Source organism: Azolla caroliniana, unplaced genomic scaffold (assembly GCF_043228905.1).
Source record: "Azolla caroliniana isolate FFs.n. ecotype wild unplaced genomic scaffold, voAzoCaro1.0.p SCAF_95, whole genome shotgun sequence".
Classification (NCBI taxonomy): Eukaryota; Viridiplantae; Streptophyta; class Polypodiopsida; order Salviniales; family Salviniaceae; genus Azolla; species Azolla caroliniana.
Window position 1 is genome coordinate 1 of NW_028230530.1, and position 27,786 is coordinate 27,786.

Genomic DNA, 27,786 nt, shown 5'->3' on the forward strand with positions numbered 1-27,786 from the left:
AACAGTCTTCTAAACCAAGTATTGGCCCATGGAGAGAGAGAGAGAAAGAGAGAAAGAAAGATATATTAACGTCTTCTAATACCAAGATTGGCCCATAGAGAGAGAGAGAGAGAGAAAGAGAGAAAGAAAGATATATTAACGTCTTCTAATACCAAGATTGGCCCATAGAGAGAGAGAGAGAGAGTGAGAGAGATGACACAATATATACAGAAAACATGAAAAACGTATTAACAAGGAAAATAACAACCAACTACTTACAAAGAAGAGGAGAATGTGCTTATATAGTCACCTTCTCTCTATGTTCTCTCACTACAACCACCTCTTGAGAAAGAGGTGGAGATTTAACTTCTTAGTAACTATGTGACATTGGACTTAACTTCTATGACACATTAGTTATGATACAAAGTGGTGGGATTTGTTCACACTTGGCTATTCCTAAGGGAGTGTTCCCACACAAGGGAAGTTGAGTTCGATTCTCAACACTTAACAATCCAACATTTTGATTTTCCTTCATTGTATGTGTTCGGAAATGCATAATAAATTAGGAACCTTGTTTTCCAACTTCCTACTACCTAGTTGTGAGTGACACATTCATTCGATTTATGATCGAAGCATTGCATGGTTTATCCTTATTTTGAGTCTTCACGAGTATAACCTTTGCTTTTACAACTATTGACACTAAAATTACAATGTATGCAAATGTTTTATATTCACAACATTTAATCCATCTTCTGAATTTTATTGCATCATCTTTTAGAGAGAGAGGGGGGGGGGGGGGGGGGGGGGGGGGGGGGGGGGGTGGGGGGGGGGGGTGTTCAACCTCCCATTTTCCATCTTTTACAAGTGTTGTTTGGACACACTACGTATTGGGGGTTCTGTGATATTAGTGGGGGTTGGAAAATATTTTTCCTAATGGTATGTACATTGCACGAACATGCACTAGGTTGAAAGGACATTTAATTTAGCAAATTTCACAACTGAGCTCTATCAACACCTTGACCTCATAGGTGTCGCCTTTATGTGAAGTAGTCTTACAAACATCTTACAAAAAATTGCGTGCCATAAAGATGCTCACAATTGTGTAGGTCCAGCTATGGGTTTTAAATTGTCGTGTTGATTTAATACACATTTGTTAAGTTCTCTATGAGAGAAAGAGGGAGAGCCCAAATTGTTGTAGCTCATTTGATAAAGTTGTATGGCCGTGATCACATGGTCATGCATTCAACACCAACTTTCTATAGTGGCATGTCGGAACGAATTAAAAATAGTAAGATTTGAATTGGAGTGCATGGTTAATCAGTAAAAACTTTGTGAGAGAACGAAATTTTTGTGACATGCTTAAGAAGAACTTGACCTCAAGCTAACAAATTCATCATGGAAATAAATCCAATTAATTGCTCTTTTCTATTAAATGCACAAGTAGGCTTGAGAAAAAAACAAACCAATTAGTTTTTTTGTTCGTTTATCCCTTCGTCCCCCACCCCCTACACACATATAACCAATTAGTTTTTTGTTCATTTATCCCTTCGCCCCCCCTACACACACAATACTCCTTTGAAGCTCCTATCGTAGTCCACCATGAAAATGTTAATATTTGAGAAAGCTTCAACTTGTTACCTTTTCGTAAGCATTCCTGAATGATTGCACTATTTACCTTAATTGCAATGTCCTTGATAATTGATGCCCCACTTCATTGAAAACGAAAGAGATGACTTAGACAAATATTTTGGAAAGTGGCAGTCCTTGTGTAGTTGCATTTATCGTTTCTATATGTTGACATACTCAAAAATTAATATAGGAGTATTCAACGGTACGACTATGCATGCATTACGACAATGTAGTAGTACCTACACACTTGACCAAAATAAATATTGTGGCCAATGGCAAATTTTCTTCTTCGCATGATACACTATGAATTTAACCAGTTTTAAGATTTGCGGTATAGCGTATTGAATAAGCTACAATTTGCACGCCCACATTATCTCGTGACGAGCAAAACATATACTCTATTTAGAAGCCATAAGTCAAATGACAGGATTATGATCCCTTTAATCGCTTTGGCATGACAAGGTAAGCCAAGTCCTTGTTCAATGAGACGGCCAAGAATACAATACCTTCTATAGAGTAAAATTAAGAATACCAATGACGTTATCAACTGGAGATTGATGCATGTGAGAAACGCCCTAACACCTTATCAATGGCTTTTATTACCACGCACAAGCACATATAATTTTGGAGGGATATATAAGTTCTCTACATCGGTATAAAGCCAAATGTCGAGATGACATTCGAAACAACGCCACTCAAAAAACAAGTGGATGGGCCATCCAAAAGGAGCTTAGTGACATGATACTACATAGATAACAAGGTTTGATTTCCAAGATTGACAACTTTCACCGATGATCCATATTATCGTTATTCGAGTGTATTAGGTACCCGATGATAAAAAAACAATGACACTAAAAAAAACTGGATGGACCATAAAAAAAGGAAGTTGGTGATGTAATACTACATGTCATCAAAAAAATCTCAATAAAAAACATGCAAATGAACCAAAAAAAAAAACATTGTGACATAAAACAACATTTGATAATTAAGTTTGTCAACTTTCATGATTGATTTATATGATCTTATTTGAGTGCATTGGGTACACAATGGTCGAAAAACAATATATATGAAATAGACCTGAAGAGCATGTATCCATATGAAGGGTTGATTTCTAAGGAGGGTAACATTTACATGTTTGTTTCCAATGCTAATTTGTATGTCATTTCTACATATTGAGACATTTCTATACATATATCTATAGCTATCAATGCATATATTTTAGTAAGTGCCACAATATATTATGCTTGTCTCTAAAGAACTAACAAATCCCAGTTGTCTATGAAGAAGGCTTGGCACCCTACAACCTACAAAAGAAATGTCGGTATAACTCCTTTTACTTTAACAATTTCATAATTTCATAAATTGGTACATTTTGGGTTTAGCTTCTCTTTTGAGTGTTCCCTAATAGCCTGGATTCAAAGGTTGACTTGCCTTAGTATGTACACCTAAGGAGGGTTCCTCGAGAGATGTAAAAAAATCACAGTTAAGGTACAATATAACGCCAACAATTTTCTAGCTACTAGTGGGACTCATTTAAATAACGGAGACTTTTTGTGTACAAGCAAAATGACATTCGACTATCGGGTGAAGGATACTTAACACCTGGACAATGTTCATTGTTGGGTGGATAAATATTTCGTAGAGAGTCTCGTTATAAAAGTGGACTTACGTTATACACCCGTTTCATCGTAACTTATTGGTGGTGGTTCAATGGTGAGAGATTTGTAACCAAGACTTCTCATAAATACTAAGTGTGTGTTGCTTTTGGGGAAATGAGGCAAGAGCAAAGAGAGGAGGATATTAAGTCGAAGTATGGACCTTTATTTATGAGAAACATGGTGATGGTAGTTGAGGCATTGAAAGGAAGTAGAGGGGACCACATTTCTCAAGCATGTGGCATGTTTGAAGTTGTAATATTGGATGAACTTGGGGATGAAATGGAGATAAACAAAAATATGCACGCTTGATGATGGTCCATCCAATATGTACACACATAGGTAAAAGCACGTCGTCCACAAATAACACATACATAATAAACACAATGTACTCATAATCCATGCATGCACCCGTATGTAAGGTAATGCATGTCATATTGTACCCACATAGGATTATAACTAGTCATAGGTAAAGTAATGCACACAATCTTGTACCCACCTATGGGTTTAATACATGCAATTACAAACTATCCCTGAATGCCACAAATTAAGGTTGGCGCTCTAACTACTCAATCGCATACACATCCTGCATAGACATTCGTATACACACATAGATAGGTTTGCACATAGACATACACACAAACGGAGAAGACAAAAAACAAAAACATTCATGCATACGTATGAGACTATATAAGGACCATCCAAAGATGTATGACTTACAAGCAAGGCATACCACAACCTATATACATACTTGGGTCTAAACAAGAAGGGATAACAAAACTTAGATTCAATCAATTTCATCCAAGTATGGGTGTAAAGAGACAACACGGGCTCTCGTTCTCCCTTTAACGGTCACAACAAGCAAGGGTGGTAGTGCAAACCTTGGCGGGTTTGTCTCTCATACCATTGACTTACACAAAACAAGTATGTAGGGCCTACGATTGCATTCATTAGATTACCGAAGCCTGAATCAAATCAAGAGCACGTGCATTCATGCATTGTAGCTTTTCATATCTTATTATGAACATGCAGATACAGATACACATACACACACAGACTTCATATCTTATTACAAGCATGCATACAGATACATATACGCATACACACACACATACACATACACATACACATACACATACATATACGCATACACACACACATACACACATACACACACATACACACACATACACACACATACACATACACATACACATACACATTGTAAACCAACGTGCCTTGGAACACAACTCTCGTTTTCAAGGATGCGATTGGAAGTGAGGAATGAGAATTAAAAAGATGGAAAGAATGATAAAAATGAAGAGAGAAGTGTGAGTGAGTGAGTGGGGGAAAGAGAGGGGGTCGGGAGGGAAGCGGGGAGATCTCCCAAAATAAATAAAAAAGAAAAAGAAAAAGAAAAAGAAAAAGAAAAAAGGAATAGAAAAAGATTAAAAATAAAGGGAATAAAAAGCCGCTCAAAAAACAAATAAAATACCAAAAGGCGAATATGTAATGTAATATATGCGTGTTTAGAAATAAATAATAATACGAATAATAATGATGGATTGAAGGTCAATATGATAGATAATATCTATTTATGACGTCACACACGCACAGGCACCTGCGAGACAGAGAGAGAGTAGATGAAGGGAGGGACCCGGAGAGGGGGGGGGGCATTTTCGTAAATAAAGAAAACCAGCCTCCCCTTCTTCTTCTCTTCTCTCTCGTCTTTGCTTTGCTTTGCTTCACGGTTTCTGCGCTACCTTCATTTCTGTGTCTGTGTCTGTCTATGATTTAACACAAAATGAGGAAGTAAAGGAAGGAAAATGAACAGTGTCTATCAGTCGGGGTTTTGATTCAAAATCATACAACACCACCACACCACACGCAGAGACATGGCAAAGAAAGTGCAGAGTCTTTAAGCTTCAGACCTTCCCTTCCTTCCTCTCTTTTCTCCTCTCTATATTTTGCCAAAAAGAAGCTCCCAATAACTCTCCTGTCTTTTCCATTCCATTCCATTCCATTCCATTCCTTCTTCTTCTTCTTCCTCCTCCTCCTCATCGAAGAACAGAACATGGAGGAAGATCCAGAGGAAGCTTCTAATAATAGTAGTACTAATGCTAATAATAACAGTAATGTAGTAGTAGCCATGGCCGCCGCACAGGCCCCTCCCAATACTGCTGCTAGCCGCATTAGAAGCTTGTCGTTATCAGGCCCACCTGCTGATCCTTCTGCTTATAACAGACACAACATTCATAACCACAACGTTAGCAGCAGAGGCAGTGTTACAATAGACCTTCCATTAATCACACCTTCTTCTAATCCTTCCGCCATCGCCATCGCTACTCACCCAACCACAACCCCTTCCCCTTCCCCTTCCTCTTCCTCTACCTCTACCACTTCTTCTGATACTAATCTTCATAACCATTCCAACAACACTAGCTCCTCCATCGCCTCGCATCCTGACACCACTGCTCCTCTCAGCTCCATCACAAACGCTGTGCCGAGCAACAATGGCGATGGCACAGATAAAGCCGCGAGGCTGATTCCGAAGGCAGGCAGGCCGGTTGTGGCATACCATCGTCTGTTCGCGTATGCAGATCCTTTGGATTACCTGCTCATGGTGGTGGGAGGGTTGGCTGGGATCACCCATGGTGCTGCTCTCCCTGTCTTCTTCATCTTCCTCGGAAAGCTCATCGATAGCCTGGGAGCCCTCACCCTTGATCCCACGCGTGCTCCTCATGAGGTCAATAAGGTAATACACACACGCACATTTTTTGCCAGGACCATCTCAGAAAGATTATGTGATCCTGAACCATTGCTTCCATGGCTAATCCTACATTTGTCATTCAAATCTTTCTGTCACAGTATGCGCTCTACTTCATCTATCTCAGCCTCGTGCGCTTCCTGTCGGGATGGATCGGTAAGGGATCGAAATCGAATTCACATGCCGAAATCTTTAATCCGGGAGATCACCAAATATGTTTCGATCGAATGCTATACTAGTAACCTAAAAAGAAAATATGTTTCGAATCTTTAATCCGGGAGATCACCAAATATGTTTCGATTGAATGCTATACTTAATAACCTAAAAAGAAAAGATTAATCACTGATGGCTTAGGTTTCTTAAATTTGTTTTTTCTTTTCAAAATTATACTGTAGCATTGGATGTGTAATTTGAATCAATGTGAATTGTGATGCGATCAACACAAATTATGACAACATGTTTGGGTGTAATTGATTTCCTGTGAATCAGAGGTGTGCATGTGGATGTATACGGGGGATCGGCAATCGGCACGCATCCGTGCCATGTATGTGAAAGCTCTCATCACGCAGGATGTCGGGTTCTTTGACACAGATGTCTCGACTGGCGAGGTCGTGATGGGGATCTCGAGCGACACTTCTCTCATCCAAGATGCTATCGGAGCTAAGGTATGGACTGGGGGTGGGGTGGAGAGATTCTACATTATTATGTTTCTCTTAATCAGGCTATCTACTACTATCGCTAATCCATCGAAATTAATATTAAATGGGAGGAGCAACAAATGATTATGGCTTCCCAGAGATTAAATCGCACCAGAGCCAATAATCACCTCTTAATTTAGAGGAGGTTCATAAGAAGGGTCATTAGTAAGCCCACAAATCATGATGAGTTAATTAATCAATCTCTAGATTCTCTCTCTCTCTCTCTCTTACACACTCTCACTCTGGAAACAACATAGAAAGAGAGAGTTGGGTTGGGTACGATTCCCATGAAGGAAATGAAATGGAGATATCATGACTCACGTGAGTGAGGGCTTGGAGTGCTTGGAAGGCCTCTCTTGATTGTGACCCAATGCAATTCTTTTTATTTGTTTATTTGAGTACATCATTAAATGAGCATGACTCGGGACTGGGAGGGGGTGATAGTGATAGTGATAATGATGATAATAATCTAATGTGAATACATAATGCGAATGTTCTTTGATCCCGACCGATTGTTTCGTGTGTTTTGTATAGACTGGGAATTTGATGCATTATTTCGCGCAATTCATCGCGGGGTTCGTGGTCGCGTTTTCGGACCTCTGGCAGCTCACGCTCCTCACTCTCGCCATTATGCCCATCATCGTGGCCAGTGGTGCCGTCTACGGATACATCATGGTTGGCCTCTCGAGCAAAAGCCAACAAGCTTACATGCGGGCTGGCGAGATTGCCCATGAGGTATGGTGCTTTTATATGCACACACACTTCACTTGAAATGGATTTGATTTCACACTTGTATGTATGTATGTATGTATGTATGTATGTATGTATGTGTGTGTGTGTGTGTATGTATGTATGTATGTATGTATGTGTGTGTGTGTATGTATGTATGTGTGTGTGTGTGTGTGTATGTATGTATGTATGTATGTATGTATGTATGTATGTATGTATGTATGTGTGTGTGTGTGTGTGTGTGTGTGCCTGTCTGTAGACCCTATAGTTCTGCATATCTAAGTCATTGAATGTGTGCATTTATGGCTCCAACATTTACTGGTTGAAAGGAGGAGAAATGGATGTGTGGATGGATATCTGACAACACTAATTTGTTGCCATAGCACCCAATTGCATGCCAAAGAAGAAAAAGAAAGAGAAAGAAGAATAGAAGGAGAAAAAGAAGAAGAAGGATAAAAGACCAAAAAGTAAAAAAATGTATGCAAAAGAAATGTGCATTAAGTGAGTGCATTAAGTAAGAGAGAGAGAGAGAGAGAGAGTGGTGATGGAGTCACTTTTTTGTTCTTCTTCTTTATTATGTACAAGTTTCCTTTTCATACTTACAAGTTACTACCATAGGCCCCCTAATGAGTGGGAGAGGAGGGGGGTGGGTTCCATGAACCTACATAGTGCTCAAAGTACCAAAAACATCACTTTTGTTTTGTCGTAAATTAGAGCACGTCCTTCCTCTGTAGAAGGCCATGCTTGGTACAAACAATGTTGGTCCTCATCGAATTCCATACCCTTATATAGCTTTTGCCTAAATGCTGGTTTTGAAAACTTCGATGTCCCCCATTGGTAAGACTTCCTTTTAGAGGATCACGTCCGAATACTCTTAATCCGTGCACGTTAAAATTTGCAATAAAAGAAGGAAAAAAACAATCATGCAATAAAGTGTGGTTTTGAAGCCACGATCACAAGAAATATTTCTCGAAACAAATGTGTAAGTAGTTATGATCCCCTCTCGGAAACGGTTCCTTTTATAAAAGAGAAAAGACAACCATGACTTTTCGTGTAATTTTGTACTTTGTATAGATTTGAGAGCACGTTTTTTGAGTTGAGAAACCTAAACCCTAAACACCCTAATCCTAAACACTCAAAATCCTATATCATAAAACCCTAAAACCTAGGGATGAGCACAAGGAAACCCAAGAAATGAATTTATCCCCCATAATTATGGTAATCCGGTGTCTCCCCCCCTCTCCCCCCCCCCATTTCCTTACAATTTCCCCGAATGATTCATTAATATGTGAAAAAAATTCACATCATCGGCTCATATTTGCTAACGTCCCCCCGCTTCCGCTCCCCGTGTGTGTGTGGGTTTTCCGGGGGTAATTTATTGCAGGTGATCACGCAGGTGAAGACGGTGCAGGCGTTTGTGGGGGAGGAGGCGGCGAGCAAGGCGTACGCGGGGGCGCTCCACGAGACGAGGAGCATGGGGCGGCGCGGGGGGCTGGCCAAGGGCCTCGGCATCGGAGTGCTCTACGGGATTGGCTTCGGTTGCTTCTCGCTCCTCCTCTGGTACGCCGGCCGCCTCGTGAGGAGCCGCGAGGCCAGCGGGGGCCTCGCCTTCACCACCATCCTCAATGTGGTTGCCAGCTGCTTGTAAGACCCCAAAAAAAGTCACCTCCTCCTCTTCTTCTTCTTCTTCTTCTTCATATGCATTTTCTCTTGTCTTGTCTTGTCTTGTCTGTGTCCTGCCTGCCTATTCAAGTAAAATGAAAATAAAAGTGGAAATAAATAATTTAATTATTATTTTTTGATTTAATTTAATAGTTTAATAAATAAATTAAACTAGAGAAATCCCATTACGTCCTGCGATCTTTTTTTATTATTTTTGTTTTTTTTATTATAAAAAAAACAGTTTTTTTTTCTGTGTTCATCGTGCGCGAAATAACGAACGAAGAATAAACAACGAAAAAAAAGGAAAGTCATCTTCGCTGGATTGGTCAAATATTGAACTGAAAAAGCGTGCGTATCTTTTTGTTTTATTTTTTCTGCGTTTAGTTTTTTCCCGCCTTTTTGTTTTTCTCTCTTTGAGGGAGTATCAGGAAAAGTCAGCGCCATTTCCTATTTTCTGTCCACGTGGCAAGTTTCGCGGGCCCCAAAGGAGCCCTTCCTCTTCAATTTTTGGCGGGAAAGCCGGTCTTATCTGTTCTTTCATCCTTTGGACGCAGAATTTTTATTGTATTTATTTTTAAAAACTCCCTTTTCGATGGGGAAAGCATTTCTTTGCCATTACAATCGATGTCTTTGTTAGCACTATCATTATTATTAATCTTTGTGGAATCCCATTATGTCTCCATTCGGAACGAAAGGAAGCACACCTCGCCCACCGGGAAGAGCCTTTTGTTTTGCTATATGTGGTGTGAAATGGGTTTTGTCGGGATCGGACACCTCGCTCCTTTCTCATGCGCTTTTTTGCATGGCACAGACATTGGAAACTTGCCTTTTAATTCGAGCCGATGTTTGAATGCATTGTTTAGTCCATGTGTATGTGAGGCCGAGATCAAACTATATAGCCCAAGATGCATTCTAAAATTATTATACACTCAGGAAATAGATCACTTCATGCTCGAACTTAGTGAATGATGATTCTCGCTTTATTCTTCAGTGAGCCAGATTAGTGTCCAAACTATAAACATGTGGTAAGCCTTCTTGTTAGGGAATGTATACGTCACCACCGGGATATCAAAAGAGATAGTAAGTACCTTATTTGAGGGAAAGGTGCTTGAGACTCTATAGCCTAGGTGTAGAACCACATAAAATGCGACATCACCCACAAGAAATCCGAGGTGTATGCGAAGTTCACCCTAGTTGGGTGCAACACTTTGTTTGCTCGAAACAACTGTACTCGTCCCAATAGAACCTTGCAACCATTTGAAATTTAGCCCCATACAATGTAACATAGCCAGAACTCATCAGTGATCCTTGTCATTCCAACTTGTTGCCTCTAGCTTTTAAGAAAGGAAGTCTAGGTAGGCTGTTCTCAGGCTAATGGTTAGAATTCCTGCCTTGTATGCCCACAAATTAACTCTTGGCATGGTTTTCATAAAAGCGCATCATATGAGAAACAAAGAATGCAGACCCTGGAGCATTAGGAAAACTTCTTGCAAACTGAAAGGTGACTTTTCTCGATTGTCTTATTTAAATGTGATATCTTACTTAGGTCACTTCTAATGCAAACTCTTCCCTTAGGAAGGTCATGAAAAAGACATCTAACTGGATCGTTTTCACTCTTTTTCCTCACACATTTTGCTTATGCTAACAACAAAAGCATATTGCTAGATCTTCAAGACTCTTTTTTTCTCAATAATGCCCCAAGGACATGTAACTAGATTTTTAAGACTCGTGCTCCTAGCACACTTTGTTCACTATAACAACAAACAAAAGTGAATTGCACGTTACATTTGTGAACCTTTAACAATTTTATCTTAGGATAATCAAAATGCTCAAAATTAGTTGATTGACACATCTTTATGTGATTCCTTTGCTTCTTTGCAAATTTTTTGAAAAATGTAACGGTTATAATTCAAAATTTATGGGTTTACTATGTGTTGAATGTGTTTGTAGAGATTCCACTGTATCCTTCTGTGTGTCATGAAATGTACAAAAATCCCAAGTGTCCAACTCATGTGATAGAATTGCAGTTTTCATGGTGGTTCAAATCAAATTAAACTATAGAAATTGGAAGTGATTGGGTTGTTTACATTGATGTTGATGTTGATATAGGGCTCTTGGGCAAGCTGCGCCAGACATGGCAACCATTAGTCGTGCTCGTGTGTCGGGCTACACGGTGTTTGAGATGATCCGGCGTAAGCCATTGATCGCACGTAACAAGCAGGATGGTGTGAAGCTTGAGAAGATCAAGGGGGAGATTGAGCTTCGTAATGTCGTCTTCAGTTATCCATCCCGGTGCGACATCAAGGTATTCAACAACTTCTCTCTCTCCATACCTGCTGGCAAGGTGGTCGCGATCGTGGGAAGTAGCGGGTCTGGCAAGAGCACAGTCATTTCCCTCATCGAGAGGTTCTATGATCCCACCTCGGGTATTAAGAATATTTACCATCTTTCTCCATCGTCATAATGCTCTCTTTAAAGTTATCATTGAGTCCTCTGCATTCATTAATGCTTCATCCCATCATGTTATTAATACCTTCATTCGTTCGTTCGTTCTATTCATTTAATATACTACCCATCATGTGAGTAAAACAATTCTCACTCTACATCAGTGTGTTAATACATTCTCTCTTCATTTGTTGCACCACCATTATCATCATCATCATTGTCATCATGTTGTTTGAAGACATTCTCTCTTCATTGTTGGCTTTATCAACATGTTATTCACGTACATTGCTTTCTCTTTCTCTTGTAGGTGAAGTCTTGCTTGATGGGCACAACATCAAGAGCATGGAGCTCAAGTGGCTGCGAGAGCAAATGGGGCTTGTGAATCAGGAGCCCTCACTCTTTGCAACCACAGTTGCTGAAAACATTCGGTATGGGAAGCTGGGAGGTGCCTCGATGGACGAAGTCATCAAGGCGGCCAAGATTTCTTGTGCCCACGACTTCATTGACGTGCTCCCTAAACGCTATGAAACTCAAGTAAGATTTTTGACCGACAAGAATTGCATAAATAAGGATAACATAGAAGAACTAGTGGTCATATGTATATAGCTCATCGACTTGTGATTGTGTAAATTATGTAATGCATTTTGATATATAATGTAGGTAGGGGAAAGAGGGGCCCAATTGTCTGGTGGTCAGAAGCAGAGGATTGCGATTGCCCGAGCAATGTTGAAGAACCCATCGATACTTTTGCTGGATGAGGCAACGAGTGCATTGGATTCAGAGTCTGAGAAAAGTGTGCAAGATGCTCTGGACAAGGTCATGCTCGGACGGACAACAGTCGTTGTTGCCCATCGGCTCTCAACTGTCCAAAATGCTGACATGATTGCATTTGTACATGATGGGCGTGTCCTGGAGGTTGGCTCGCATAATGAGCTCTTGGAAAAGGGCGGTTCTTATGCAGCCCTCGTGAAAATGCAACAAGATGCTCCACCACGACCCCAAGACACGGGAAACATCATTCGACGCGATAGCAGGCAAGCCCAAAATCCACAAACCCTTGAACTGTATAGGGCCTTGACTCTTACTTTGCATGATCTCTATAAATGTTTTTAGAACGTTTGGATACCTTGCTAGACTCCTGACATGTCTGGCGGTATTTTGGCGTGTGGCTTTAAAACCCACAATATTCTATGTAACCACCATGTGTTAGTGGGCCTATGTCTTTCCTATTTGTTGACCCCATTGAAAAATTATGGCATATATTCTCACAACCTAAGTTTTTTTTCACTATATTTAAGGAATTTAGAATCTTGTATGGTGCAGGAATTCTCGAGGTTCCTTTAGCGGGTCGGTCTCTCAGAGGACATTTAGCTTTCGATCGACGGCTGACACTACACCGGGAATGGGGCTCAAGATGAATGAGTTCGTAGATGTGGATGACCTCGTCGGCCCCAGGCCATCGTTAAAAAGGTTGCTAAAGATGAATGCTCGCGAATGGCCCTATGGGCTTCTTAGTGCGATCGGTGCCATTGCCGCGGGGGCTTCTACCCCTCTTTTTGGGTTGGTCATCACTCAAGCCCTCGTGTACTTCAATTTCCCCAATGACGAATACATGAAGAGAGGGCTCACCAAAGTTTCTGTTCTTTGTTGCGTGCTTGGGGCGATGGCGATTTTTGCATACACTTTGGAGTTCTACTTTTCGGGAATTGCCGGAGAAAATGTGACTATGCGAATCCGGAAGCTTATGTTCTCAGGTTTAGCATCTTTCCCTCCCCTATGCTCATGCAAAATTTTAAGGAATCAATAAAGCCACATGAATGGACATTGTCTGTCCTTTTATTTGTGTCACATTTATTTATGCCAATCTGTTTTCAATCAAAATGAACATACACATACATAACTACTTAAGACATGCATGAAATCTTAGATCTAATAATCTTGAATATTGTGGATTGCAGCCATACTTCGAAATGAGGTGAGTTGGTTCGATCAAAACAATAGCACACTTCTGTCTTCCCGGCTAGCAACCGATGCATCTCTAGTGAGGACGACGTTGGTGGATCGAGTCATTACACTCTTCCAGAACCTGGGGCTCTTGGTCACTGCACTCATAATTACTTTCAACCTTCAATGGAAGATTGCATTGGTCATGATGGCCACATTACCAGCACTTGTGTTTTCAAATCTAGGCCAGGTAAATGATGTGTCCTCACGAATTTTAATCCTCAAATATCAATTTAATAGCCGATTGTTTGTGTTTCATGAAGGATTAACTCAATCCAAGATTGACCTTATCCAAGCCTTTGTGTTGGACTCCATCTATGATTGATTTTGGTAGTTGGTTGGCTTGTAGGTTCAATTTGCTAAAGGTTTTAGTGGTGATTTGAATAAAGCATACATGAAGGCCAACATGGTGGCAGCTGAGGCTGTAAGCAATATTCGCACCGTGGCCGCCTTTTCAGCGGAGGACAAGGTAATGAGCATGTTCACGAAAGAGCTCCGAGATCCCCAAAAGAAGTACTTTCTACGAGCCCAAATCGGAGGCATCGGGTTCGGGATCTCGCAATTGGTACTCTTCTCCTCATATAGTCTCGCCCTGTGGTATTCGGGAAGGCTCATCACTAGAGGTGAGGCGACATTTGGTCAGGTAATGAAATGCTTCATGGTGTTAATGATTACGGCCTTTGGCATTGCTGAGGCTGTCGGCCTCGCTCCTGACTTCCTTAAAGGAACTGACGAGCTCCGGGCTGTTTTCCACATTGTGGATCGACACACCGACATTGATGCCTCTGACCCCAAAGCCCAAGAAGTGGCCAGTGTCAAAGGGGCCATTGAGTTCAGCCATGTCGACTTCAGCTACCCGACGCGAATGGAGGTCCAGATCTTCAAAGACTTCAACCTTAAGATAAGGAGGGGGCAAAGCCTCGCATTGGTCGGGACGAGCGGGTCAGGGAAAAGCTCGGTTATCGCCCTCATTGCTAGATTTTATGATCCACAGAGTGGGAGAGTGATGGTAGATGGGAAAGATGTGAGGCAATTGAGGTTGAGGTCATTGAGGCAACATATAGGTCTGGTGCAACAAGAGCCAGCTCTCTTTAGCACCAGCATTTATGATAACATTCGGTATGGAAAGGAAGATGCCATGGAGGCCGACATTGTGGAGGCCGCGAAGGCAGCAAATGCACATAGCTTTATAAGCTCATTGCCGGAGGGGTACAGAACCGAAGTTGGAGAGAGAGGCGTCCAACTGTCTGGTGGACAAAAGCAAAGGGTGGCCATTGCTAGGGCAGTGCTAAGGAACCCGGCCATTCTGTTGCTTGATGAAGCCACTAGTGCGTTGGATGCCGAGTCGGAGAAGCTAGTCCAAGAGGCTTTGGATAGGTTAATGGAGCAAAGGACTACTGTCATGGTCGCCCATCGGTTATCGACCATACAAAATGCCGAGTCGATCGCGGTGTTGCAGAGTGGCTCCATCACGGAGCAAGGCACTCATTATGAACTCCTGGCCAAACAAGGGGCCTACTTCCAACTTCTGAACCTTGGTCAAACATAGTCACTAACTAGTGTTGTGAAAACACTAGCCAAGCTCTGGCTGTAACCCCCCTTCCCACTTACTAGCTTTGGTACCAACCTCAACTCAACTAGTCAAGTCCTTGACCCATGTAGTCAAGGGAGTTGACCAGCATGTTCCAACTCTTTGCACCATGCCTGCCAAATGGTTGACTAATGTGCCGTCAACGGTAATGACTGACTAAAGTTGATTTTTTTTGACTTGGGCATTCAAGCAAACTAAATAGCCCAGGGTTTTGGCTCTTTGTAACATTTATTCAACAAGTGCTTTGTATTTATCTATAATTATTTAGGTACTCAATTCATGCCAAGAGCTTGTGTGAAGAAGCAACCTATTTGTAGTACATGATAATGATTGCTCCCTTTGGAGGTAAAGGCCAAGATACAGTTGACTTTGTTGGCCTATTGGTGTATACTAGTTGGATGATTTAGCAGTGGGGTGAATACTGCATTTCTTGTTGGATGTGTTGTGCACATGTTGTATTAAGAAGTGTATTGTAATGTCTTCATTAGTAAAACCATACTACCTCATTTGCTATGACATATTTCAATACAGTATGTTCGTGATTGGTATACCTCAGATACATGATGTCATGTAAATGGCATCATGGGTGTTTTAAAAGTTAATGATTTCACTTTAATATGGTTTAAACTCATATAATTGGCACACTACAAGTTTTTCCCCCTTTTTTTTTACAAAACGAAGATTTTTCCCCTTTTGAGAAGAAGCAATGACAATTGATGTTTCATTTTCTGTACTATTTCACAAAGTACAACATTGCACTTAGTGAGATTTTGTTCTAATAAAGTTGCAACTGCCTTGATGCAATTGTTGTCGATAGAGCTGCTACTTGATTCACACAAGGCATGAGAGTGTTTTTGCTCATCCCAATCTTCGATCGCAGCTCTCTTCCATACATTTCCTCAATTTCCATGACTTGGTTTACATAACCTTCTTTCATTGAAATCACCCGTGTCGAGGTTTGTTTCATACATTACTGTTCCTTCACTTTTGATTGGTGACATGTTAAACTATGTGGCCTTGTATTGTTTAAACGACCTTACCTAACTCACCGATGTTGTCATGACTCGTGTATAGGCTTGTTAGCCTAAGTTTGTTTGGAACCCCATGACCTAGTCCTATTCTGGGGATTAGGTCTTGAGATATTCATAGCATAGCATACTCATACCCATAACCAGGTTCCCAACTATAACCATACTATACCCATAAACCAGAATGGGAACTCCATGACCTAGTCCTCTTCCAGGGATGAAGTCTTGAGGTATTCATAGCATAGGATACCCATACCCATACCCATAACCAGGTTCCCAACTATAACGATACTATACCTAACAATCGGCAATGGTTCGGTTCGGTTTGAGAGGGTCAAAACCGAACTGTTAAATTTTTTTGAAACTTGAACCGAACCAAGAAAACGTTAAACCATTAAACTGTTCAAACCGCGGTTTCGTGGTTCGGTTTCGGTTTTCAACTTAGGTTAAATTTTAAAATTTAAAATTTAAAATATTTCATTTTTAAATTTTTTTGAAATTTTAAAGGTGTTACTAAAATGTAAGAACAAGGTCTAAAAATGAAAAGATTATTTAAAAACAATTAAAAAAAAAAAACAAAACCGTTAAACCGTTTAAACCGCGATTTCTGATAGTTCAAACCAAACCGAACCATTTAATAAAAACCTAACCTGAATCGAGCCGAACTATTGAAACCGTTAAGTCGTTAAGCCGCGGTTTCGTCGTTAGTGATTGTAACTAGGGAAAAGTACCAGGATACCCCTGGAAGTTCGTCTATTTACTAGAATGCCCCTGGAAGTTCCAAATTTACCAATCTACCCCTATGTACAAAAAATTACACTTTATAAAGTAATTATGGTGGTACTTTTCCCTTGTAACTATACCCGTAACCAGAACTATAACCATACCATGCCAATGACCATACATTACCATACCATACCATATTATTATGGCTATGAGTCATGGCCACGCCATGCCAATGACCATACATTACCATACCATACCATACCATGCCGATTGACCATACATTAATTTACCGTCCATATCCATGGGGTTTTCTCATTCATTCTTTTATGTTCAAATCGATCGAAGGGCGCGAAACAGATCAGAAGCAGACAGTACAGACAGACAGTACAGAGATTCAAGACAGTGAAAGGCGGGGAGACAGTGGCCATGGCCATGGCGCAGACGCAGACGCAGACGCAGACGAAGACGACGATGAAGGTGAACCCTGAGGAGATGATTGAGATCGCGGAGGAGATGGCGCGCGTCATGGAGGAGAAGTGGCGTGAGGAACGCGGCATCCTGGACGACTTGGACGCAGACCTCTTCGCCACCATACTCGCCTGCAAGGACGACCACGTTGAGCTCATCACCATCATGGAAGGTGCTCTTTCTTTCTTTCTTTCTTTCTCCCCCCCCTCCATTCATATGTCTGTTCTTCTGTCTTCTCTCAGTTACACATATGAGAGATAGAGAGCGACGATAGTGTCGTTATCTTTCGTTTCTTCCAGATTTGCAGGAGCAGATCGCTGCGATAGAGCGTTCTTTGCAAGAGTCGAGTGACAATGGCCACTCTTCTACATCCCGGATTGAGCTTGTGAAACAAAGGGACAACCTTCTTCTACGTGAAAGGCTCCTCAAAGAAGAAGAAAGATAAGTATTGAGTTCTGAAGAATATTTTCAGTCAAGCCATGGAAAAGCTTGTTTTCTTTTGCTTTTCAATTAATCTTCTTGCTTGGACCTGTCGTTTTTCTCTCATCAGCACATCTCTTCAAGACAGGATGGAAGCTTTGATCGATCAAAGAAAATCTCTGCAATCTAAAAGGGAATCTTTGAAGAAACTTGTTACAGAAATGCAGATCAATAAGTAAGTGATGTTCATGATACGAAATTATAGATTTGAACATACATATACTTGAATACTATTAAGAGTCTAAATATTGAAGCTCTTAGTGTCTTAGTAGAAGTTTGATGTAAAATCCAGCATTTTGGTTTGTATTACAGAAACGAAATGTATTTTCTTATATTGCCTAATTGTGACAGTCTTTGAATGTAGAAACGAAAACAAATTTCTGCGATCAGATAAACCTAGAAAACGAGCCCTTTAAGTCTTGTACTCCTGAAATCCTTAACATTGTGAAATATGTAGTATTCCAGTAGTGCTGATCGCATTTGCATCATTATGTAGTTGAGGCCCTCATTGTTGTCAGTAGGAAGGAAAATACTATCATAATCAGTTTAATTTAGCATAAATAAAGCTTATAAATAGACGCCAGAGATGACTTGAAAGGAGAGACATTTAAGTAGCAGAAGTAGTACAAAAGTTTGTGGATGATGTTGCAAATGAATTCATTTTGGGGGATATTTCTCTTAAAGGTAGTTTTACATTTGACGATATATTTGATTAAAATAAGTCTCTTGGAACCTTGCAAGTTTTACATTAGCTTGCTAATGGGTTGCTATATAGGATTAAGATCAAAACGTCCTTCCCTTTTCTATAGAACATGATTGCTCTTGAGGTGGATGTATAGAAAATCTGTTGTGGCAAATGCGGTTTGTGTTATATATATATGTATGTATGTATGCATATATGTATGTATATATACATATACATATGATCTCGTTTGTCAGGATTCTGATCATTGCTTCATTTACAGAAACCTTCAGACACTTTGTGCTTCAACATTTCATGTAATTCCATCGGATGAAGGGAACAACAGGGTTGCTGGAAGTATCCTATTTTTTCATTAAAAATAGTTGTAAGTAAGAAAATAAGCCTAATGTTTCACGTAATTCACAACATATCTTTAATTTTCTGAAATTCTCCAAATACTCATCTTTATGTAGTTTCTCTACAATTTCTAGAGGCCGAAATTGTAGAGGGAGAGAATTTCAAAAAATGAGGGGCATGCCAGGAGTATAGTGAAACATTACAGGTGTTTTGGTAAATTTCCCCACCTTAGTTAGAGTCCTTAATCCATGGAAGACCTTGTTGATTCTAATGGTCATGTGGTTGACACGTTTGGTTTCAATACGGATGATATGGATTCCTTTGAAGTTTGTGAGAAATTGTGGAGCTTGTGTTTTCGATATTGATAATGTTGAAAAAAGAATCACCCTTGATATATGCTGCTCATCGAATAATTGCTATTAGATTTTTGATAGTCTATGTGGTGATAATGAACGAAATTGTGTAATTTATGTTGGGAATTACTTGAATCTCCATTCTTTCCTGAATTGTATAAATTATAAGGGGAATTTCCTAAATTCTGAAATGCTCCTGAATTTCTATTCTTTCAATTATTCTTATCAACCATTAATTCACAGGAGGAAGTTTTTTGCTACCTAGGAGTCCAATTTTGACCTATGGTGCCAAATAAACTATTTCTTCAACATTTATTTTACTGAGATATAGTGGTTTTTGGTCTAATTGAAAATAACACATGTCTAATTGAGGGCTTGTTTTGAAAAGTAAGCTTCTTGTAACAATTAGATTGGTCATTTCAGTTATGTCCAAATTGTGTTGTTGCAACACAATTTGTACCATTGCTTTGGGTTACAAAGCATCTCAAGTTTCAACTCTTCTTCTAAGTTTCTACTTATTTAGTGATTATTCACTTGTGTTTTTTGGTTCATCTAATAATTTGAAAATTGGATCTTAGATTCCCACTTGTCACTATGGTTGATGTTACATGGAGGATGATGGTAATATGTGAGTAACAAGTATTGATAAGTAAAACATTGAGTTGAAAGAAGGATGTTTTGATATATATCATGTGATCTTGACACACGTGTTTGTTTTAAATATAAAATAGCTACATATGTTGTGAACATTTTGCATTTGTAGCTTCAGAAGTGATACTTTTGTATGGTATGGGAATGCAATTATTTGTTTGTTGGAAAAAAACTTATTTTTATGAGAATAATTTGGATGTAAAGCATGGAGGAAAACCTCTTGCATCCAATTGCTATGGACAATTGCAGCATTACATAATGATTTTATCATTATGACATGAAGTTGTAAACCTTATTGGCATAAGATGATCATGCTCACTAATGAGCCAAGGATGTTACTTATGCTTATACTAAATGATGAATCATTCCCAAAGTATTGCTTGTGTTCATATTCAATGACTAATCACTTTTAAGATATTACTTGTGCGCAATCCAATTGTTAGTGATGATGAATAGATGGTTTTGTTGTTTTCAAAGTGTTTACACTCTTATTCAACTAATGCATTCTACTATTTGTGGGGAACTTTAAGAAGCAATGATATGATTCACCATGAAATACCAACATACAAAGTTGGGCTCGAAAGCACTAAAAGTAAATTTAAGTATTGTCAAGTTGATGGAAACTTGTGTGATATCCATGATCCTCCAGATTGTGTAGTGTTATGACAATTCCATAACAAGTGGTTAACAGATTTTGAACCACGTTTGCAATTGTTAGCATCACATTGCGGCCATCTGTGTCCAATGAACCTTTATCCCAAGTAGGTAGGACCCCAAGTAAGTAACACACATATGAAATAAGAGTCATTCCTCTAACGAATGGTGAGGCAAATGGTCGGATTTTTGCTCTACACCACTTCCACCAAGATTGTGACTTAATTATACTCCATTGGCATGGTGCCATGTCGGCTTGTCCATGGAGCTGTGGGATTTAGCAAAACCTATGGTATGGTTTTGATTGCCTTATATGTTGATCCATGTCTAGTGAAGAGATTTAGGGTTAGAAATGTAAATAACAGAGACCGTGCCCAGAGAAGAAAGAAAAACCCCTCCCCCTTGAAAGTCCCTGCAATTTCTCTTTCGGCAGAGGAGGAGAAGGAGAAAGAAGCAGCAGAAGAGAAGGAGAGACTTAATCCTTTTGCGAACAGAGGAAGAAGAAGAAGAAGAGGAGGAGGATGAAGGAGCTCATTTCCATTCAAATTGGTGGCTATGCGAATTTCGTCGGTTCTCACTTCTGGAACCTTCAGGTTAACTATATAGAGAACCTTCTCTTTCAATCTTTCTTTGTGTTTCACGTAACATGGGGAGGCCATTGTAACCTGTTTTGATGGCGTCTCCCTTTCTTCTTCTCCTTGTTTAGGATGAACTGATCGGTTTGCAGAATGATCCGACCTTCTCAAACTGCGGCGTCGATTTTGATAGGCTCTACAGAGTTGGTGAAACACCACATGTACATTATTTGTGATTGAAATATGATTCTTTGCATTCTTTATAATTTCAATGTGTGGTAGACTACAAATCATCAAGATTTATAGACTTTATAGCCTTCTGGAGTATAGATAATCATCCATAGATAAATACACAGACTTACATAATCACCCATAGGCACATACACAGACATACAAATGCAAGTATACATATTCATCACTACCATATACGTACTTAAACCTACACATAAATACACACAGGCATAGAATACACCAAACATGGATTGTGTTCTAATTATATTATTATTTCTGCTATAACCACATGGGTTGTGGTCCAACTTTCTGGAGACCACAAAGAATCAAGAAAGGTAAGAGTAAGGGAAACTAACCACGGACAGAGTTGGTAGCTTATCTTTTTGAGAAAGGTGTGATCAAATTTGGAAAAAAAAGATAATAGTCTAGTGCAAAGGTGACATCTTTTGGTTCGGTGATAGCCAATCATTCGCTGGCTTCTTGGAGAGGGTGATAGTGCCATTCTCCACCAGAGAGAGAGAGATTACAAATTCCTTGCACAGAGATATCTTGTGGACATCAATGAAATTAGGTTGGGAGGGTGAGTGCTCGTTCATAATTCAATTTCATTTTATGGGTTGATTTCAGTGAAAGGTGCTGTGGTGGCTAGCAAAATAAGGATAATAGTGTTTCAGATGATGAGAATTGGATTTGAATTTCCGATGAGTTATTGGTTTGTTTGGTCAAAGAGTCAATGATGTTTGTGTGTCAAAGTCCAATGACTTGTTTTCTTATTCTTCAGCTGAGGTCAATTGGTCATTTGAAAAACACAAGAGCCTTGATGAAGTCAAATCAAGTGATGTCTATGATCTCTCGATCATTCTTTCTCACTACCAATTCCTCTCAATCTATCTATTTCGTTTCCATTCTCGTTCTTTGTGTCTTTCCTTGTTCATAACCCCTGTGGTTCCGACGCACCAATTGCACCAATCCCAAACTTTACAACAACGTTTAATTCATTGAGTTGGCATAGTTCAAATTTTGATGATGAAGGTCACTGTCTAAAATAATTTAGTTGATGAGAGAGAGTGATATGATTGTAGTGTTTTTCACTTACAATGAATAGAGTTCTAGCTTCGAGCTAGATGTTACGGTTCTGAAGGGTGTGGGGAAGTGGGTGAATACAAAATCAACTTTGGTAGAACCTTGAGAACCTTGACCTTCATAGAGCAAGGTGTTAATTTAAATTTACATATCGTAGTCTAGCTATTTGGAGGCTACAAAAGATCAAGAAGGATGGAATCTCAGCTTCTGTAGGGCAAGGTGTTGGTCTAAATACATGAATTTTAGTCAACTACATGTAGACTAAAGAGTCAAGAAAGGTAGATCTCACCTTTTGTGCTGCAAGGTTTTCATCTAAATACATGAAGATCACAGCAAATCAAGAAGGATAGAATCTCAACTCTTGTAGAGCAGGAGCCAAGGTGTTCCTTTCAAGAATGACACAATCTCAGCTTTCGTAGAAATTATATGTCAGTGAGATCAGTGCTTTAAGAATGGTTGATCTGTAACCTTTTTAGAGTGGGTGTTTAGGGCTTGCAATGCTTGAAAAAGTGCAAAAGCTGTAGTCAAATTGTATATGGACTGCAAAGCATCAAGCATATAAGCTCAGCTTCTGTGTGTGTTGTCAGGGTTCTGAATGTGTGGAAGCGTACATGGGTTCATTTGAATACATGGATTGTGATCTAGATAATGTAAACTACACAAAATTAAGAAGGATAGAATGACAATTTTTATAGAACTAAGGTGTCATTGGGATGAGTGCATCAAGAAGGGGGCCATGTAACTTATGTATTCCAAGGTGTTATTGTTCTTGTTTGGAGCACATGAAATTTCTTTAGATTGTAGTTAACATGTATAGATATTATGAAGCATCAAGAATGATATAAGCTCAGATTTTGCAGGAGTGCGGTGATAGGGTTCTGAATGTATGAAAGTGCATGAATTTGGGCTCAAATTCATGGAGGTTACAAGAATCAGCAAGAACTGAATCCTGTATTTTGTAGACCAAGATTCTTATGGTTCCGAGTGAATGATGCAAGCACATTTGTGGTTGCACTGGCTATCTTGTGTTACCAGGAATTTTCTTGCTTTTTCCACATTAAATTACAATGTAAACACTTTAATAACTGCTATACCATGAATAGATAATGGCCAACTATCGCTCGTTCAATGGCCAATGTCAGATTGTTGCTTATGCCATATTAGAAGATTGCATAGAGAATTTATTGGAAACAGGATGACCTAATAATGATAAACCTTCCTATAACAGAGCTCTTGCTAATATAAGTTACACGATCTAATTTTGAGATCAGAGCTCTTGCTAATATGAGTGGATGTGGAGGTGATGAAGTTAAGATTGCTAGTCTTGGTAAGAATGAGAATTTACAAGGAAAAAAGGAGGGGTTCACTTCCATAGAGGAAATCTTAAGGCATTATGTTTTTTCTGAAATTGTTTCTTCATTTCCAGAATGAATAATTCTTATCGGAACTTATTGTAGCCCTCTATGTTTCTCCCTATTATCATAGAATCATTGATAGTCTTCATTTTTTAATTTATGGTAGGGAGTTGCAACATATACACCTCGATTGCTTGCAATTGATTCAAGAGGTAATGTATTTGTATCCTAAGTAATTTATTGGCTTGGATGTTTACTTTCTTCAATGAGTAATTGCACATTGTTTGTGTGGTTATGGTGATGAAGGAAGTTTGGGGGCAGTGCAAGCAGCAGGATCTTTGTATGAGCAACCTGCATCGCATGCGAGTATACCTGTGTCTGCTTGGTATTATCAAGAATATCTAGTTTGATGTCGTTGGGAACTCGTACCATCCATTATGTTTGCTAACCGTTTATATGCAAAAGACTTGCAGGGGAGGCCAAGCCTCCAGGCATGTAGCTGAACCGCATGCCAAAAACAAGTTTCTTCAAAGTCTGGAACAAGAAGAACGTGAATGGAATGCTCAACAGGAAGAAGGAAACAGAAATGGTTCTGATAATAGGACCATAACTAATGAGACTCAGCAGAGTATTCTCCTAAGTTTGGATGAATCAGTGCAGTTCTGGACTGACTATTCCAAAGTTCATTTTCACCCATTAAGTTTGTATGAACTTGAAGGGGTATGGCAAGGAGTGACTCCATTCGATGATTTTGGCAGTGGGATAGGGCTACTAAAAGGTCTTGAAAAGGAAGAGATCCTTGACAGGTTGCGGTTTTTTGTAGAAGAAGCAGATCAAATGCAGGTATCTTAGGCGTTCATTGATTTAAATAAGCATACCTGTTCTTCACATGCATGTTTAAAGTTGGAAATCTCATCTAACAGGGTCTACTAGTTGTAGTGGATGATTCAAATGGCTTTGCAGGTATAGCAACAGATTTGTTAGATTCAGTGGTTGATGATTATGATAAAAGTCCTGTCTTGTTGTTTACTGCTCGGTCACCAACATCATTGCTAAAACCAACAACATCTAATTCATCCACTTTAAGGGGACTTCATGATGTTTTATCCTTCAGTCAGCTAAGCAGCTCTACTCAATGCATAACTCCACTTGGACTTTCTAGCTTTTCAAAATGTAAGCCAAACATGTCTTTGTCCCTAGTTGGACAAACGCATTTTCATGTGTCTTCATCATGATATACAGAAAGCTAGTTATTTAATCTCTTTTTTAACTTTTTGAGTAAAGTTTCTAGGAACTTAAATGTCAGCGATACAAAGGATTTTCATACTAGTGCGGTGTATGCATCTGCTTTGAGCTGCATCACATTACCTTTTCGGATGAGGGAACTCTCCATTCGTCCATCAGTTGTGTCTAACCAAACAGAGTATGGAGGAATTGACATGTCCAGTTTGATTCATTTGCTAATGGGTCAAAGGCGAAGACGGGTTTCTATTCTTGATTTATCAATGCCAGCCCAGCCTCTCCCAGGTGTGTTTTATTTTCAAAAATAATTTATTGTTATGTTTTGTGTAGCACATATTATATTAATTCTGTTATTTTCTGAACTTAGATGCTCGGAAGCACGAAACCAATGATTTCTTTGAGTTTGTACCACTTGTTTCAGACGTAAGTGATAAAGATGATGAAAAAGTAACAGAGGTGCTTGTTGCTCAGGGTTCTTCACTGGAAGGTATACTTATTTAAAGTCTTGGAAAAAGTGGTTCAAGATCTATAGTACATAATCATACAGTATAAAGTTTAAAAATTATGTGCTTGTGTGCATGTCACCCATTCCTTTAATGGCACTTGCCCTTCCAAGTTTCTGACCCTGAACCCCCAATATAAAAATACTCTGAATATCGATTTTGTGGTTCGTGTGCATGATAAAGTATATGATCCTACTAAGCATATTAATCGAGCTAAACGTGATTATCAACACAATAGAAGGGCAGTGTAACTCTCCAACCCAATCAATTGCCTCAGTGTATGCTTGTGTTTGGCTGGATGATTACTTTGTTATCCTTTCCATGATCATTATATTTCTATGAGCCTGTTTATAGCCTCTGTTGACTCATTATTAATGTAGTTATATGTGTGCACTATCATACTCAGTCAGTGAAGCTTATGAATAGGTCCATTTGACTTGTGATGCAGATTGTAAGAATATGGCGTCCTTGAAAATATAAAAGGGTAGCTACTTTATTTCTTTTCTCCTATAATGGCAACAATGATGGCCACCCCCTTCTGTACACTGTAATGCATACTTAGCTTTTATTTCAAGGTGAAATAATGCCTCTATTTTAACGTCCTTTTTAAGACTAGTAGTCTGCACTTTTCCTATACGTAATCATCATCTGTTTTTTAGTCACATCCAAGCATCTCGCACATTTGTTTTTTCTGATGCTCCACATTGAACTTTGAATGCATATAATGCTTACAAGTTAGAATTAAGAGAAGAGACGCTCACCTAGTAAGCTGTGAATGTATCTTGGTTAATAACCTTTGTTTGTATGTTAGATTCCCTTGCTGCATGCTACCAACCAATAACCTTCCGGATATTTCATGCTAATACGATTTACATTTCACAGATTCAGGAAGTACATCCTCCCTGATGGATGCTCGTACTCGCCGTCGTTCCCATTTGGCGTCTTCCAATTGCCCTTTAGTTCTTCCACTGCCATTTCCAAATTTGTTTAAACCCACAGGTAAGGAAATAATAAAACTGGGATCAGATATATCATCCATACCTATTGCATCGAAGTTACGATCAAGTTCAGCAGTTTTGCCTTATCTTGAGAAAAGATTGCAAACCCTACAGAATCTTCATAGAGGATCATTGGGTTGGCAAATACTCGAAGGGTGGGGTGTGGGTAAAGAGGAAGTCCAGGAGCTTGTTGAACTCAACTCAAATGTTATTGCTTCCTATAAGAATACTGAGGGCAATGATTATGAGTCTGATTCTGATTAGATGGAAAACGATGCAATGGGAAATGGTGGTGTATAGTTATCATGTGCACACTATAGATTTAAAATGGTCATGCATCGTTGTTATGGACTGTTCGGGTTGATACAAGGTTGCTTGCCTCTCTTGTAAAATATGTGAGCAGCATTGTGTGTTTAGACAGTTTCATTTTCCAACTTGTTTGAGAGTTTAAGCTGTATCTATATTTAGAGTTTTGTTATGCCAGCTTATGGTCTTTTGACAAATTGGCCTTTGTAACCGGATATGTTGCTAACAGTGCTTTCTAGATTTTGACCAGTTTTGTCATCTTTTTTTTTATCATATTATAATCTAAAAGCAAATATGATGTTTTCAGGATAATTTTGAGCTGATTCGCTAAGTTAAAACTCTCTTATCTCTGGAAGCTTCATTTCTGATTTGGGGACAGAGAGCCAGATGTTATCAGTTTTCACCATGGTTAATGAGTCTTTTGATATTGATATGTTCATGTCTTTAGCACTGTGATGAAAGAACATACATTTAACATAATGCAAATCTTAGGTTTACTTAAGTCATTTGGACAAAACTAATACAGGAGTACTAGAGTAAGAAAATTAGTCTTATGAGAGACACCATAGTAGTAGGAAATCTTTACTTGCTTATTATATTGCCATTCATTACAAAAGTCTAAATTTTAGCCTTAAGCATCAAACTTGTCCAAATTAAATAATTTATCAAGGCATTTTTGGCTCATGTGGCCACGCATTTTATGCCATAGCTCCATATGTGAATGGATTTTAGTCAAAGCAATAAACTTGGCCATTAAAGTTTTACCATGCAAGCAATATAGAGTCCATGCCTTTATACCTTTAACAATTTGCATATAGCTGTTGATAAGCTTCCATGTACCTTTCTCAAAGAGGGTACTATATCAATGCATATTTGTTTGTCCAACATACAATAAGCTTTTCTAGATGGTTGGTACATACCTTTGTATCATACAA

General features: G+C 39.2%; 3 protein-coding genes across 3 annotated transcripts; all 3 read left to right on the forward strand.

Annotated features, from left to right (window-relative positions):
* Positions 1–5,686: 5,686 nt before the first annotated feature.
* Positions 5,687–15,445, forward strand: LOC147849270 (ABC transporter B family member 2-like). Its single transcript, XM_087337703.1, has 11 exons — positions 5,687–6,018; positions 6,132–6,186; positions 6,520–6,695; positions 7,263–7,463; positions 8,842–9,101; positions 11,229–11,545; positions 11,872–12,098; positions 12,225–12,628; positions 12,888–13,318; positions 13,523–13,758; positions 13,918–15,445. Exons 1-11 carry the CDS (start codon positions 5,884–5,886, stop codon positions 15,115–15,117), a joined length of 3,642 nt encoding a protein of 1,213 aa, XP_087193829.1. The 5' UTR covers positions 5,687–5,883; the 3' UTR covers positions 15,118–15,445.
* Positions 15,446–17,305: 1,860 nt separating this feature from the next.
* On the forward strand, positions 17,306–19,472 carry LOC147849271 (kinetochore protein SPC24 homolog). Its single transcript, XM_087337698.1, has 5 exons — positions 17,306–17,553; positions 17,681–17,822; positions 17,935–18,036; positions 18,827–18,900; positions 19,156–19,472. Exons 1-5 carry the CDS (start codon positions 17,340–17,342, stop codon positions 19,263–19,265), a joined length of 642 nt encoding a protein of 213 aa, XP_087193824.1. The 5' UTR covers positions 17,306–17,339; the 3' UTR covers positions 19,266–19,472.
* A 1,542-nt stretch (positions 19,473–21,014) lies between these two features.
* LOC147849272 (plasma membrane, autoregulation-binding site, misato segment II, myosin-like, tubulin/FtsZ protein) lies at positions 21,015–27,098 on the forward strand. The gene is made up of 9 exons (XM_087337704.1): positions 21,015–21,151; positions 21,265–21,354; positions 23,969–24,014; positions 24,109–24,187; positions 24,276–24,645; positions 24,726–24,975; positions 25,087–25,329; positions 25,412–25,531; positions 26,430–27,098. The coding sequence occupies exons 1-9, from the start codon at positions 21,080–21,082 to the stop codon at positions 26,807–26,809; spliced, it is 1,650 nt and encodes a 549-aa protein (XP_087193830.1). The 5' UTR covers positions 21,015–21,079; the 3' UTR covers positions 26,810–27,098.
* The last annotated feature ends 688 nt before the right edge of the window (positions 27,099–27,786 follow it).

Bases quoted from the DNA above. Each gene is read 5' to 3' on its own strand.
- LOC147849270 (XM_087337703.1), top strand. From the start codon at position 5,884: ATGGTGGTGGGAGGGTTGGCTGGGATCACCCATGGTGCTGCTCTCCCT. The intron at 7,464-8,841 runs GTATGGTGCTTT...AATTTATTGCAG, and splicing joins CTGGCGAGATTGCCCATGAG to GTGATCACGCAGGTGAAGAC. The intron at 13,319-13,522 runs GTTTAGCATCTT...TGTGGATTGCAG, and splicing joins CCGGAAGCTTATGTTCTCAG to CCATACTTCGAAATGAGGTG.
- LOC147849271 (XM_087337698.1), top strand. From the start codon at position 17,340: ATGGCCATGGCGCAGACGCAGACGCAGACGCAGACGAAGACGACGATG. The intron at 18,037-18,826 runs GTAAGTGATGTT...CTTCATTTACAG, and splicing joins ACAGAAATGCAGATCAATAA to AAACCTTCAGACACTTTGTG. The intron at 18,901-19,155 runs GTATCCTATTTT...AATCCATGGAAG, and splicing joins GAACAACAGGGTTGCTGGAA to ACCTTGTTGATTCTAATGGT.
- LOC147849272 (XM_087337704.1), top strand. From the start codon at position 21,080: ATGAAGGAGCTCATTTCCATTCAAATTGGTGGCTATGCGAATTTCGTC. The intron at 21,355-23,968 runs GTACATTATTTG...AATTTATGGTAG, and splicing joins GAGTTGGTGAAACACCACAT to GGAGTTGCAACATATACACC. The intron at 25,532-26,429 runs GTATACTTATTT...TACATTTCACAG, and splicing joins TCAGGGTTCTTCACTGGAAG to ATTCAGGAAGTACATCCTCC.